This window comes from Ylistrum balloti, unplaced genomic scaffold (genome assembly GCF_031769215.1).
Source record: "Ylistrum balloti isolate Yb309-2 unplaced genomic scaffold, AGI_CSIRO_Ybal_v1 Utg371260, whole genome shotgun sequence".
NCBI classification, from domain to species: domain Eukaryota; kingdom Metazoa; phylum Mollusca; class Bivalvia; order Pectinida; family Pectinidae; genus Ylistrum; species Ylistrum balloti.
In genome coordinates this window covers 294,764-311,165 of record NW_026782679.1, presented here as the reverse complement: position 1 = coordinate 311,165, position 16,402 = coordinate 294,764, and the positions used below count along the sequence as shown (strand labels likewise).

Here is a 16,402-nt window from a genome sequence, read left to right as displayed (position 1 = left end):
TGATACTAGTTAATAATCACGTGTCATCTATAACTTTCCCATACTAATTAATAATCACGTGTCATCTATACCTCTGATACTAGTTAATAATCACGTGTCATCTATATCTCTCCCATACTAATTAATAATCACGTGTCATCTATATCTCTCCCATACTAATTAATAATCCTGAGTAATCTATACCTCACTGATTACAATTCCTGGATATCTCCCCTTACACAGAACAGACATATATTTTTACAAATCACAATTTTAATGTGCAAGATTAAAATCAGCGTCAGTACAGGATAATGATTTTCTTTTCTTTCAAATCAATCAAATATATGACACTTATGTCATTCACTCATTCACTGGCTACACATAGATACACATGTACCACCCACTTGCTACACATTAATATACATTATCACTCATAGTCTTCAAGTCACCCACACAACTCATACATCATTCACAAATCAAGAGAGATTCACGCTGAGAAAAACATTGTATTGGAAAACATAATTTAAATTGAGGATACTTTGTAATATTTTCAATGTTTTCTAGAATATCAAGTTTAAATTGTTCTACTTCACTGGCTGAATAAGAACACCTTCTAATCAATGATAACAAACATATATACAGTAGTAACTGTACATTCTCACATACTGATGCTCATTTAATATCATCTTTTACCTATATTCGAAATTACTCAGCAATCTTTCAACAACCTAATTGGAAAATTGGAAAATCAACAAACACACAATTTCAATCCAAGACTTTGGTAAGATTGATGATGCAGGTTGTGTTTGGCAACATCGACCATGTCCATCACATATTAAAATGACACACTATGTTAAGGAACCTCCTTTAATTGATACCTGTGTAAACTTTAGAAGTACTTGTCCTATTAATGAAAACACAAGTCACTCACAAATAAATTAAATGAAAAATAAATCTTGTGAAAAGAAATTGATCATTGTGATGGCATAATAACAAACATCAGTCCAGTGTCTTTTGTAATCTTGATCAAGATTTGAACACATTGAGGCTGTTATGATCAGCAGCTCAATTCTATCATGTAAACTGTAAAATTTTGAAGACTTCCATGAATACTTAAAGTTAACTTCCTATATACAACGTTACAAAACCAGCTGACAAACATATTTTATCTTCTTAAACTCATTTCAAACTAAATATCTGTAGTATTCTGTAGATGATACATTTCTACACTGTGTTTTTCATCATAAAATTTTGGGGTAATTTTTCTTCTCTTTTTCATTTTCCAGAAAATTGCACAACATGAAAGAAGTACAACCTGGTATGCCTGTTTTGACATGTCAGACTAAAATGCTCCAGATAATTCACTTCCTAGAAATCTATCAAACAAAAATGTATAAAGCATTCTAGAAATTATCACTAGGTGTTAAGTAAGCTTGTTATTTCAGAAATAACATGAAGAATTTTAGTAAATGTCCTTATTCCTGTATAATGCTGTGTAACTACAATATTCACTACTAAACTAGCAACATCATTTATCAATGTTTTAGGGAAAAGAAACACATGCATCATTTATGCAGAAATCAATATATTGCGTTCATATTTGTGGTAATCACAACATGTCATAACAAAACTCTCACTTTTAAATTAACAGTAACAAATATAGAATACTAAGTGAATGTAATCAATGTCTTCGCATCTTCCTCTCCATTTTTTTCGCCTTCTTTTCATCAACTTCAGGAGGTGGTGCAAATATCCAAGGTGCCAAGATATTTACCCACAGCATGTAGAATGCTCTTCCAGGAACCTATAGAAAATTCATCATTGTAGGAGACTTGTATTTTATAAACAATCAATAGCCAAGCATTAATATTTAAATCATAGGACAATACCTCTGTCAGACCACGTACATACAGTCATGATTTCAGGAGTAATTCTTACACTTTCTTATAGCCTAATGACATTTATTATAAATCAATGCATATTTTTTTAAATTAATAAATCATAGTCTGAATTATATTTCATAGAAAATTATATCCTATTGGTCTGGGACAATTGAATTTAAGCACAGCACAGAAATGGAGGATACTTACCAGTAACCATAACAACCAGAAATAGTTAGACAGTAGACTGGCACTCTGTACTATAGATGTGAAAAGGATAAGATCCTTAGCATGTCTACAACAGACAGAATACCATTTACATCACAATTTGAATACATGTAAAATCAACATTCAAAAGAAACAGACACATACTAAAATCATTATAGTAAAATAGCCATAACTCCGGAAAAACAAGAGGCCCATAGTGCCTGTATCAGTAAACTGACAAAATTGATTCCACTTCATGCAAAAATGCTTCACACCAAATTTGGTCATAATACAATAATTCCCACAAAAAGAGTAGGATCTTAAAGAATTTGCTCTATTTCTGTTATTGGCCCCCAGAGGGTTGAGTTACACATCTCTGTAGCTTTCTAGATCTATTTATCTAAAATGTAAACTTACTCTGACATTCCTGATTCCATGTTGAGGTCAAGGCCTCCATCTATCAGAGCTCCTTCTGGGGTGTATTTTGCCTGGGCCATACTCTGCATAAATTTGTAACTTCCCAGGCATGTAAGGACTGCCGATACACCAAGAAACTGAGAAGACAGAAAAATAATGAGTAAAGAATGAAACATAAAGTTTCTTCCTATAACAATTGATATGTCCTAATGCACAATCATATCACAGAAGTAATGCAATGGTCATGTTATACTGATTCATACAATAAGACCACTGCTCTAATGTAACATCATCTACATTTGTGGTATATAAGTCATATAAGATATTATCTACATTTTGTATATCTGATCTCAGAAATGATCTAAATTTTGTATATCAGCTCTCAGAAATGATCTACATTTTGTGTATCAGCTCTCAGAAATGACCCACATTTTGTGTATCAGATCTCAGAAATGACCTACATTTTGTGTATCAGATCTCAGAAATGACCTACATTTTGTGTATCAGATCTCAGAAATGATCTAAATTTTGTATATCAGCTCTCAGAAATGATCTACATTTTTGTATCAGCTCTCAGAAATGATCTACATTTTGTGTATCAGATCTCAGAAATGACCTACATTTTGTGTATCAGATCTCAGAAATGACCTACATTTTGTGTATCAGATCTCAGAAATGACCTACATTTTGTGTATCAGATCTCAGAAATGATCTACATTTTGTGTATCAGATCTCAGAAGAAAGGTAATCCAGTTCTATAGGATAATTGATTGATCAGCTTTGAGCTTATTGGATCAGAGTATATAAATCTGTGCTATATCAATGTACAAATACATAATTTTTGTTCTCATGTGCTGCAAGGCCAAAATGCTGTATCAATGAATGTAAATCTTAATTGTTAGATTTTAAATAAATAGATATGTTGCTGGAAACTTTATGACCATTAGATGACAAATAAGCATGGATAATGAACAATTTTAGTTAATATACATAAAAAATTCTGACTTACCATATAAAACACTGTGAAGCTGTCCCAGAACAACCAGTACTGAAGCATCCAATATACTCCCTGACATCAAAACAAAATAAATGTATTGTCATCCAGTGCTAAATATAAAACACTTCATCATTTTTTGTTCCAATGCCCTCTATATCGAACATTATAGGCACCACATCATCTTGGTATATAGTATGTTGGGTATATAAATCACTTAATTTTATTGTGTGGTGCTATTTATATGTCAGATGAAATCAATAATGATATATTTTATCATACTGGTTTATATTTTAAAAACTCAATTGTTGATATTCCATTTCTTTCAGATTTACACACAAAGAAAAAAGAAAGTGTTGTCTCCATTTGATGATCTTTTTGGCCACTCAACTTCATAGTCATAATTATACTGAGTCAATACAAATATTTATACAATCTGTTTGTGTGAAGAGCAAGTGGGAGAGCAATAATCCATTATTCATTGCTGTTTTTGTGTCTTATTTCTCTTTCTGATACAATATTATCAGTTGCGGATATACTTCGGAAAAAGACTGATATAGAAATGACCTTTTGTCTTATCTTCTTCATATAACGGTTATTGTATTATATGTAGGATTGAATATGTTACATAAATAATAAAATATTTTTGAATGAAAATTAACATCCAGTATACCCCTGCTATTACTCAGTTTCAATTAAAAAAAACACACACACACTTGTATCTAAATTATACATACAATGATGTTAAGTATTTGATCTGACATATATATCACATAATGATATTGATATGTCCAGACTGTCTCCTACAGTATCATACAAATTAGTTGTACTTTGTGCACTGCATGATCAAATTTGCGGAGCTCAGTATCATTTAACATGTATTTTGTGATTTGTTTATATGTCACCTTGGAACCTTGACAAAGTTTGTATAAATATAAAGTGTTTACTCACATTTACACTGAGCAGGATATACTGGTAAAATTGAAGTGTCTTTTTATTTTCCTCCACAATCTGTTTCTGGCCTTTAGTTAAAGGTTTCCCTTTCGGCTAAAATAAAAAAAAGTTACATTATGTACAATGTACAATGTATTTGAAAATCTTATTATAACAGAACATTATGTGTTTCTGTTTCAAATCATCATGCCATTTGAGTAACAAATGTATAACTTGAAGCATTGATTGTCACTAATTATATAGAATGCAAGACTATTATGTCTAGTTGTGCTTATCTAGACTAAAAAATTCTGTCTTTAAAATAATGGTCATTTAATGTCACTATTTACATTTATTATGCTGTTATGGATTATTTAAAATCTTTACTGGTCATGCTCATTTTTTGAGACAGAATGGAGCTGTTCATAGAAGTGGTAGAAATGGGTCCACCATGGAGATAGTGAATGAAACAGTTATTCCTTCAACATATCCAGAAATAATGGGTTTTATTTCAAAACAAAACAAGTTTATTTGCCTCCCTAACCTTTTACAGACCTTATAGTTTGCTATTTTTAAGAAGTGTGTTGTTTTCTCTCACCACTTCAACTTCAAATATAATGGCAGTGCCATTACTAATTATACTAATTACAGTCTGACACCATCTGGTATTGACCGTCTAGAAATACTGGACTGTGTCTGATTGCTTTGAAATCAACCAAGATTTCAGTGTACATGGTGGGAATAATTGTTTAATTCACTGCATCCATGCATGATGGATGCATTTCTACCACTTTGATCAACATCTGTGTTCTAAACTTATATATCAATAGCAGCATAATATAGTCAATATTGACACTGAATTATGATTTAAGAGATGTAAATTTCGCTTCAGTCCTCATCAACATCAACATAAAAATTGTCAATGTACATGTATCTCTATGCTAAACATACTTAAAGTGATATATCAATTCCAAATTAAAGGTTTTCGTGTTCGGCGGTAATTATGATACCGTCGACATCAATTTCCAGAACAGCTGTTTTCAACTCTTTGTTGAACAGTTGATACCAAAATACATCTTTTCATCACAGCACTCGGATTTCTGTTGTGCACAGGCACATGTATCTTGAACGTAAACATCACGAACACTATGCATCACACACATTAGTATACATATTGGACTGGATTTTGGCTCGAATTTTTTACGCTTCAGATTGACAGACACAGGTGCCTGTGTGTTGTGTTACTCTGGTGTATTGATCAAAGCACTTTCGATGGGTTTTTCATTTTTATCACAAATGTAATGAACACATTAATTATTTATATGTATTCCAAAAGATAAAGCATCCTTGCAAGTGAAAATGTGTATAACTTACAGGCATATTGACGTGTTTCTGTTTTCGCCTTGCAGCACGCACCGGCAAAACGATGAAACGTGGGCAGTCTAAATGTGTTTTCAACTCTAATACATAATGACGTTAACATTAAACGCAGATATGACGAAGATCAGATGATCGCAATAATATAATGGGCGTGCTCCGGTGAAGAATTTACGGAATAAAGATAAACAATCCATTTTATCGTTATGTTGTGTAATAGACGTCTTTGTTCCACTTATATATATACATATAATTCCCAAGTTTTATTTATATTTTAAGATGCATATCTATACAATATTATGTTCTGTAATCCGGATGTTCTGTAATGGCCATTTCTAATCCTACTTCGTTTTACTGTGAAAAGGTATAGGGAATTCCCCAGAACATTGATAACAGCTAAGTCAGGTAAGTTGATTTTCAGACATGTGTGTCCTGATTTTTTATTCATATCTTTTTATCAGATACTTTACTACATAAACAATTGTCTTGTTTTCAATATTGTTGAAATATTAATGGAAGCGACGCGATATCGTAGGCCAAATACGAAAGACCAAAACAACCCGGATGTTACAATGTTTTTGACTCGTACTTGTTCACGTACAACCATCATGTGATGAAAGTTGTCTTGTCTTATAAGTTTACCACAGTTATAACTCGTGTTGATTAAAATGATTTACATGTAGTTGATATAGTATTTGCGAATATAATGTATATTCTTTTATATATTCTCATTTGGAGTTCAGATGTGTAGTTGGTGTGTTCAATCGCTTGTTTACCACTTTCATAGCTAGTGTTTAAGTCGAACGTCTACGTGTTGATGCCCTCGTGATATTTACGTGGTTATCCCTTTAAGGTGTTTGTTAGTGGCGTTGACCATATTTGGTCATACCAGAGTCATTTTTACCTGTTTGTGGTGTTCTCTATATTGTGGGAGTGAGGGAAAGCGTGAAAGTGAGTGTATAACCGTACTTGGACTTGTTGGGTGAGTGATGATTCAGACTTCGCCAAAAATTCTGTTCAATTTAATACAAGCATAACCTTTTAATAATCAGTCTTAATCTTGAAATTTGACATGACAAGTTTTTTTATGTTATCCCCCCATTTACAGGGGCTAATCTCTATCTTATACCAAAATAAATAAGCAGTCAGCACGGGAATCATGGGTTGTATTTTATTCATGTGACATGTAGATCTATATACCTAACAAAATCCTGCAAAACATACATGTGATATTGGTAATGGATTCTATTATTTCTTATACATAACTTTGTAATAATTGCAAGAAACATTCTTGACTGGTTTCATTCCCAAATTCTTCTATTTTATAATACACTGCTCTGTGACTTTTGGTATAAAATTGTATTTGATGTTATTGTAATTATGACATCATTCGGTGTCAGATATTCTAGAAAGGTACCAAACAAAGTGGATGAGACAGAAAAGTCTGAACTGGTAGCATGTGAGATTTCACTATCTTATGTATGAGAAAAACAGATTTTAAGACCACTGAGGACATTAAGATATAAAAACACGCCATTCCATCAAAAGCATTGAAAAAAAATAATCAAGAAAAACAATGTATTGTACAAGTTGAACCTTTAAAAAAAATTGATAGTACTAAAAGTATAATGCTATAGCTTCAAGTTGATGCCATTAATTGATATATGTATCCATTACCACCATTTCTTATTATGATCACTATGTTTTTTAATTTCAGATAAAGTCCTAAACAGCCATGGATTACCTTTATTTGTAAGTAAGCTGTATCAGGGGTTCAAGGATTTTATTATCAAGTGTGAATGAAAACTGATGTATTATGTTTGTACTTATGACTGCAGCATGTAAAATAGATAATGAAAAACTATTAGTAGATATAAATTGGAGACAAAGTTTACCAATGAATATGACATGCCATACATATATTTTCCTATACATGTCACATGTTTATTATAAGGTCTGTTCATGACGGTATACAAAAATGTACTTTTTCTAAGTACTTTTGTACTTGTTAAAGAAATCTTGATCATTCAATTTTACAGGCAGTCTTACATCAGAATCTTAAATTAGTTAATTACTGTACAAAAAGAGCTTAGTACTCTCTGTTATGGAGAAAAGCTTAAAGCTGTACAACATATATATAAGAGAAGACAGAAAAAAATCTCTTAAGTTATATCCCTATAAAAACTCAGTTAAAGTACGAAAAGAAAAATTGATGACATAGGTCACAGCTATGATTTCAGCTAGTATAAGTGTATTTACAGAAGTCTAGAATTAGGATATTTGAGAGTAAATAGCTATAAGGGGATGGAAAGTATCATTTCGTGGTATATATGTACCATATTCGATCCATAAAACACCCGTGTACCTGTATATGCATCCCTTCCTTGTGTTAAAGGTTCCTAACCTAACATTCACGTCAAATTTGGTACTCATCATTCTGCCCAATCAAAGAGGTTTTTAAGTATCCTCTATTATGTAATTCCTTTGTTTTAAGGTCGTTTAATTTTAGAGACTAGAGATTGGTCCAATTCTGATATGTAAAAAGGAAATCTGGAAAAATCATTTACCTTGTGCAAAGTTTTAAAATGCCATTAATTTTGACCATAATTTACATACCAAGACAGTTTGATGTATAAATGATATTGATATATGGTGTTATAATGCATCATGTTTACTTTGTAGTATTTTGGTGGTTCTGGTGTTCCTGAAAGTGTTGTTCTGGATATTTTACTTTTATGCACGCTCTCAGCGCCTTAGAGCAAGGAGGACTACCCAGCATAACTTTTTTGTTGTTGAAAGAACAAGACACATTGCAACTGGTGTCACTCATGTAAGTAACTAGTGTTAAGTTTGTAATGGTCAATTAAATTTAAAATCTATGTTCATCGTGATATCTCAAAATCAATCCTACCAATTCTACACTCACATTAAGTAGAAAATATGTAGTGAAAATATTTCTCTAACACCACATAGGTGCATTCCTGTGTTTGCTAGAGAAATCTTTAAAAAGACACTAGAAATTGTCCTTCATGATAAGTTAATTTGATGTTTTCATGTCACCATTAGATTTTACATTATCAGTATTAACACATATCTTCCACGGGTAATTTAGGATGGTATACAGGACAAGCAATACGCTAAACAACATACAATATATTTTGATTCATATTTGTGAAGAAAAAATAAAAAGGTCTCTTGCTTTAAGCATTATAAAATTTCCTCTTTGGGTTCAGATGGTTACTCCATATCATATTAATCATTATAATTAATTTCTATCAAACTATTTGAAAACGTCACCACCTATGACAATTCTTCTGATGAGTTCACAGTTTAGGATTTCAAAGTCATGGAAGGTTACTATTGCTATTTACATGTAAATCAACTTGAACATTCATACTTTATAATGATGTATATACATTTGAATCAGAGCAGGATGAACCTTGTCTTACAGATATTTGCTAGTTTAAGCAATGATGTAACCATCATCAGCATAATACCAATTATAAGCATTAGGCATGCTGGAATTCAAAATTATCAATATATCAACAATTAATCAATTGCTTTACCTATGAATTTGGCCCCACCCAAACTGATCCACCCAATAAACATTACTTGGTATTAAAAAGGTGAAATGTAACTTATAAACAAATAGAATTTCTTTAATAGATGAAGTCTGAAATTAAAAATCATGTCCTTTCAGATAAGATGATAGAATCTCTCAAATTTTTAATTAATTATAAATCTTAAATGTATACATATATCTACAAAATATTTATAAGTCTTTAAACTGGGCTGCAAAGAGGCATTAATAAAAGACAAGAAATCATTTTGATTACTCCATCTTATCAATACATTGAATATACAGGAGTGAAAGCAGTGACTTTAATACTATATACACCCAGGTACCCTGTTCAGCTTCATCATTAACATTAAATCTGTTAAATCAGTTTGGATGTAGTTGACAATGTATTTTCTTTTTTATTTTGTAACAGGACCAAGCAGGGATAATACAGAATGAACACCCTCAGGCCTACACAAACCCACCTGGACCCCAAAACTTTCCCCAGCCACCGTCCTACAATGAATGTGTGAGCCAGCCACAGACAGAATCCAAACCACCGTCATATGAGCAAGTGATTCAAGGTCAAGGTTCAACAAACCTTACAACTCCATATGCAGCTCCACCCACTGTCATTACATCCGGTCAGAATGAAGTACCCTCACCGAATCCTATGTATGGCTACAACCAGTAACAGCGAATGCTTCATTATACTTTGTCCCTGTCTTCTGTTCTTGCTTCTCAAACACGATGATAAGATGTGTATGTATTCATGGACTTTCACTCAATAGGGTATATGATAAAATAATGCTAGCTTCACTAATGGCTGTAAAACAGCGCTGTAGATATACAAGTCATAACAGTGCTTTGTCTTAGCTGAGAAAAGATGTACAAGGTAATAGCTTGACTAGACGGTGTTATCTGGACCAGATATAGATATATGTAGAGGATTCTAGTTCACAGGGACCTCACCATTAACACTATTCTATAACACTGAACTATCTTAGATCTCTTTACTCAGATTATCTCATCTTATTGTTTCATATTTACTTATTTTTGAAACCATTAATTAAAGTTTATTCACAAAGTGTTATATAAAAATGTGGGATATCAGATATCTGTGTCAGTTATCGGCCTATGATTGTCAGGTGTATTCTAAATCTGTGATATTGTGTTTGGCTGTATCTGACGTATTCATATACATTGTATATCACATTGAAACTATAGGAGTCATTGTCAAAGAATGTTTGCAAATAAGGTATTCATTCAAGAAATATTGAAACCTATTTGTTTTGATGTGAGTCATGTATCACTCAATTTGCAATTCTTGATGTCATTTTGAATTTGAAATTTGAATAGGGCATATATTTCAACAAAAACATTTAAGGTACATAGGATGCATTTCTTTTATCACTGGTCAGTAGACTGAAATATAATAGTTAAAAACATTGTTCATATCATGTAAATAGTGAAATTGTATACAAAGAAATTGAAAGATGACAAAACTTGTATGGCATGAAACAGAAAAACTTTAAATATCATGTATTTTTAGGATCTATATATTTTAATAACAGATGATACAATTCTATTTGAATGATAGTGGGCAAGGCACAAATCATGAAAGGAAGATGCTAATAATAGGCTATAGGTAATTTAATCATGGATTAGAATCTCAAATACATCACTTGTTAATGCGGAGTACTAAGGAGTTGTAAGGAAGGTGTACACTGGTGCTTTGGATAATCAGTATGTGAATGTCCATCTTACTTTAGGTCATAGTACACAGTTGCTTTTTTGAAACAAACTTTGAATGTCTTGCCAGACTGTTAAGGATTTCCTTCATAATCACATCAAAACTTCGAATGTCTTGCCAGACTGTTAAAGATTTCCTTCATAATCACATTTGAATAACAAGAAAACAATAGTTGTTGAGAATTGTTCTTAAAGGATGATAAAAGTACAAATAGTTGTAATGAAGGAGTTTTTAATACAATATTTACTGATATGGTAAAAACAAATCTCTATTTTGCTAAATAGTCAATTTCAGCAATCATTTGGTTGAACAAATGCCTGAAAGTTAAACAAAAGATGCATCATTTTCAAGTTTGTTATCCCATGTCATGTCACATTTAACTTTTTGAAGGTATGACTTGTTTGAATTTTGGGAAAGTGACTCAAAAACATTAATGTTACCATCAAAAGAGATAATATATATTCTGTCAAATTAGAAAAAATAATTATATAGATCGGGTACATTTCACTCATTTTCATGGGAAACATTGCTATCTTGTTGGCAAAGGTCTGTATGATTTATTCTCTGTTATCTTACAGCGATTATATTTGATATTGATATGTAGCTATTGAATGTTCATATGTAACGGAAGCTAATGTTACAACAACGAAAACTGTCATCCATTAATGATTTACAGTCGGAAGTAAAACAAGTATTTCCAGCTGTAAATTTACCTCATAATTATGGTGGGATTTTTTCACAGAGGTTTGTAGTATCACACTTCATCTCATCCTCAACAATTAACAGTCTTACCTATGTACACAGTATGTGCTGACGATGTAAAATGTCTGTTGTTATCTAATGTTACCTTACCATATATACATCTAATTATTTAGAATCTTGGAATATTACATTTATTATGGTCATAAATGTGTACGAAATCCATACAACTTTCATTGATAAACTGTGTCTGAAAAGTCTATTCTCAGATCATTGATTATGAATTTTGTAGTTCAGAATCATGTATATCATTGATATGCTGAAATTTCAATATTAAAATAATGTCTCACTTTACCATTCATAAACCACATTATTCACTATGTATAGTTTGTATTCACTGGTATAAAATCAGTGTAGGAAACATTTCAATGTTCTTCAGAAAATTTATTCATATTTATTCTATTAAGTAACGGTAAATGAACAGAGATATAACCATATACCTTATAAAGTACATCACTTTTGTGAAAGAAATTAGTCATATTTTTGGAACATATTTTAACCGGATTTGCAAGTGGTATGAATGGATTTTAATTCAAACATTGATAAAACTGTGTTTTTGGTGCTTTATAGGAAGAATAAACAAAAGTAGGATTATGTTGTGTAGAAGTAAATAATCTATCGACTTATAAGTAAACTGTAACAACAAGCTGGTTAGTTACCTTGTACGACAAGAAAATACATGTATATATCCATGCACATGCATATACACCATATTGCGAATGCATGCAAGTTAGTATTAAGCATTTATGCAAAACCATAATGAAATTGCACATGAAAAAGTACCAGTAAGTTGTTAAAAGTCATTGCAAGTGCAGAAGTCAGTTGAATTGATTTTCTATAAAATATATCTGATTTTCAGAAGTTAACTATTATAAAAACAAACAGAATAAAATATATTGAGGATTTCTTATACTTTCCCATTTAAAATCTTATATATGTTTCCGAAGTATGTGAGATTATCTTGTTGTGAAAAAATTAGGGATATTATGTAGTATGAGTGGAATATATATGATATTAAATGGGAAACCATTGAATTTTCTTTCCATAACATTTTTAAAAGAAAATTTAATAAAAAAGCAACAAAAAGTTTGGGAAATATTAGTGCACTCTTTGATGTAAAATATTTTGATGTTACACTTGACATCAAGGTGACAGCATTTTGAATAGGTTGCTTTACGTTGTGTTCTACTATTTTATCTGGTAAGAGTTGTTGTTTTTATATACCAAAATAAGGAAAACGAAAAATGATCAGGGAATTGTTTGATGGAACAACAACTTATTTAACCTCTATTTTTGTCCGAACTATCAAATTAGTGAAATTCATTTCAGTGACTAGAACAAGCGCCACAATGTTTGCTCAAAACTGCGAAAGTTTTATCATCACTATAAATGTTATTTTATCACTGCAGTAATGATGTAGACTTTTATGGAAAAGAACTACATTATGTGTATGTCAAATGAATTAACATAATCATACTAACTCCAAACAAGTGCAAAATACATGTTGTAAAATGCAACAGCTGACCCTGTGGGCGGTGCTACTCCTCTGTCAGTGTGAGTTGACCAGTATGATACTACTTTAGCCCATATTGGCTTCAGTGTAGAATCCAATGTAACAATTGGTATAATTGATAAATTTATGAAGGTGTTTTTCACTGTAATGTACAGTATAGATTTGGTCTGTGATGCCTACTCTTTGCTATGTGTTTATGGTATCAGTGATATTTATTGCATCAAACATCACTGTATACTTTTATTACGGTCGTTACATGGACTCTCTACTGTGGTTAGTCATTGTTTTATTAATTGACAAATAATTTCAAAATAGAACTGGCTTTGATGTCATTGTGTTACACGTGGCTTTGATGTCGGAACTTTCTGTATTCAGCTAAAAATGTGACCAGTAGCCTTACATATTTTAAAACTATTCGAAAGAAAATGTGACAAGTAGTCTTAAATATAAAATTATTCGAAAGAAAATGTGATTAATAGTCTTACACATTCTAAGATTTTTCCAAAGAATATACATATGGAGTAGTATTAAATTATTGTAAGTAAATGCGATGATTTGTCTTATTTCAAATGAAAATTGATCCTTTTTTATAAAAGTAGGTTGAGGCTCAGTTCTTCAATAAATTGGTAACTAACTACAGTGTGTCGTATCCATGGTGGTCACTTAGCGGTTTAAATAGATCATAGCTGATACTTATAGCCCAATGCTACACTAATATAGCCTATGCATACTATTCTCTGCTATGCTATGCTATACACATTTATGCAAAGGGTGATTTTTAGGCTGTGAACCGTCCAGAAAAGTAGCTTGGTTGTGGGAAGATATTTACAAAATGTTGGGAGAAAATTGTTGATTTTATTCTTTAATACTGTCTTTCAAAAATGTAGTTTTATATGTCCTATTAAGTTTTAATTAAAGTTTATTGTACATAAATTCAAACGTGATCTGGCATTTTACTGAGCATATGTGGAGTTTTCTGTCATCTCTATTTATATAAGAAATCTAGAGGGAACCAGCTTCATTTTATGTAGAATGTTTGTATATAATTCTAAATCACTTGGTCATCTAGCACAAGGAATAATACCTTGATGTTGTGTTCTTTTACATGGGATGGATGAATTAGCTCATGATGATTGAGAATATATTTGTATTGCTAATACTGGACAATTTCAATAACTCCCCTACCAGTTTGGAGAAATGGAGAGTAGGAGATGGAGGGCATATAATGTTATCCTTGTATCTATTTGTCTGTCCCATCTGTTCCCAGCCCAGAACACTCATCCGTACTAGCTTCTATTAAAAAGCATGATAATGATTAATTTGTAATGACTAATTTACATGTAGATCATACATTATTTTATAGATGTTACTAATGGTCTGAAGATATCCTTTCTGTTTAGGTATTCTTGTAAAATATGCTTGAAAATAACATTTTAATGAAGATATTATCATTGTTAAACGCATTTTTTTTAATTCACTTTGTTTTAGTTTTTCAAGATAATTCACATCTACGTAATGTATGTTGCACTGCTTGTTAGTTTTAACAAAAAACTTAGCTACCTAGAATTTGAAATGTCAATGGATGAATGAAAAGCCATGTTTTTTTGTGTATTTTATCTGAATTTTTCATTTTGCTTTAAGATTAAGTGATAATTATAATGATTATTTTAAAGTTGTATATAATGTAACATGTGTTACCTATATGGCTCCTTTGGAGATATATGATACCCTAGCTGGTTCAATGAATAAATTTGTTAACAATTGGTGTAGTTTCTGGTCATTATATCCCCACATAGAGATGCCTTTGTCCTATATTACCATTGTAATAAGTTTGTTCATCTGTCCGTATTTGTTTTCAACACTATAATGTAAGTATTTTTTGTCAGATTTTCGCCATATTTGGTATGTGGCTTTATATGCATGATGTCTTGCACAGGTTTGATAACCAGTGAAATCCGTCAGTATTTACAAGAGTTACAGGTCTAGCCGTTTTATTTCTAGTTCAATGTTCTCCAAATTTGGTACATGGTCTCATATTTCATGGATTCGTTGAAGTGAAATTTATCAAAATCTACAAGAGGTATGAGACTTCGAATGCTGAAAATTGACCACTTTATTACTTACTGCCAACAACTTACATAATTGTAATCGGATGTTCTACAAACTTCATGTGTGGGTTCATATTAATAAGACCTCACATGAGTCTGATAACCAGTGTTATCCAACACTATTTGCAAGAGTTTTTGTTCTTGGAATGCTGAAAATATACCATTTTCTCACTTTCTTCTCACTGCATTTTTGCAGTCGGATCTTCACTAAATTTGATATGCGGGTTTATGTACACAAAACATCACATGGATTTGATTACCATTGGAATCTCTTCATATCTTCAAGAGTTATGGGACTTTTAACACTGGTTTAAATGATCACCATGACGTCCCTCACAAGTGTTCTTGATAAGTTTTGGCGTTGATCGGAAAATCCTATATGGCCGTCATGGCTTCTGATTGGCTAAGACTTTTTCGACTTCTTCTCAAGAACGGCATGTGCGATTGTTTTTTTTAACTTTGTAAAAATGATTCTTATGAAGTTCCAAACAAGTTATTTCTTATGCAGATCGGAATATCGAAATTGGCCCCCGTGTCTTCTGAGTGGCCGAAACATTTTATAGTTTTTTCTCAATAATGAATGGTGTTATGGATTCCTAACTTGTTACAAAAGTATCCTTATTAGGTCACGACTGTGCAGTTTTTTATGCTGGGCTGGTGTATGGAACTTTCTGTGCCATAGCTTATACGCGGATCCTTTCCTCGACATTGGTATCGTTGTCATTTTATGTTAAACAATAAAACATGATCAGTAGTCACCGATGCAGTGAAAGCTACACAAATCCGCAGTAATGTTTGATCATTTGATTGTAGCAAATGCAGAGACATTCCTTCTGATACAAAAACCAAGCTAATGGCAAGTGAGACAATATAATCCTAGTACTAGCCACACTTAATATACCGTTCGACCAAAGAAAACAGCT

General features: G+C 31.8%; 2 protein-coding genes across 2 annotated transcripts; one reads left to right on the top strand and one right to left on the bottom strand.

Annotated features, from left to right (window-relative positions):
• Nucleotides 1-234: 234 nt before the first annotated feature.
• LOC132561665 (transmembrane protein 208-like) lies at nt 235-5,834 on the bottom strand. Its single transcript, XM_060226365.1, has 6 exons — nt 5,785-5,834; nt 4,429-4,524; nt 3,493-3,552; nt 2,484-2,620; nt 2,070-2,154; nt 235-1,783 (listed from the first exon to the last, which is right to left on the bottom strand). The coding sequence occupies exons 1-6, from the start codon at nt 5,788-5,790 to the stop codon at nt 1,661-1,663; spliced, it is 507 nt and encodes a 168-aa protein (XP_060082348.1). The 5' UTR covers nt 5,791-5,834; the 3' UTR covers nt 235-1,660.
• A 331-nt stretch (nt 5,835-6,165) lies between these two features.
• LOC132561656 (uncharacterized) lies at nt 6,166-13,687 on the top strand. Its single transcript, XM_060226356.1, has 4 exons — nt 6,166-6,192; nt 7,505-7,539; nt 8,470-8,617; nt 9,780-13,687. Exons 2-4 carry the CDS (start codon nt 7,523-7,525, stop codon nt 10,038-10,040), a joined length of 426 nt encoding a protein of 141 aa, XP_060082339.1. The 5' UTR covers nt 6,166-6,192; nt 7,505-7,522; the 3' UTR covers nt 10,041-13,687.
• The last annotated feature ends 2,715 nt before the right edge of the window (nt 13,688-16,402 follow it).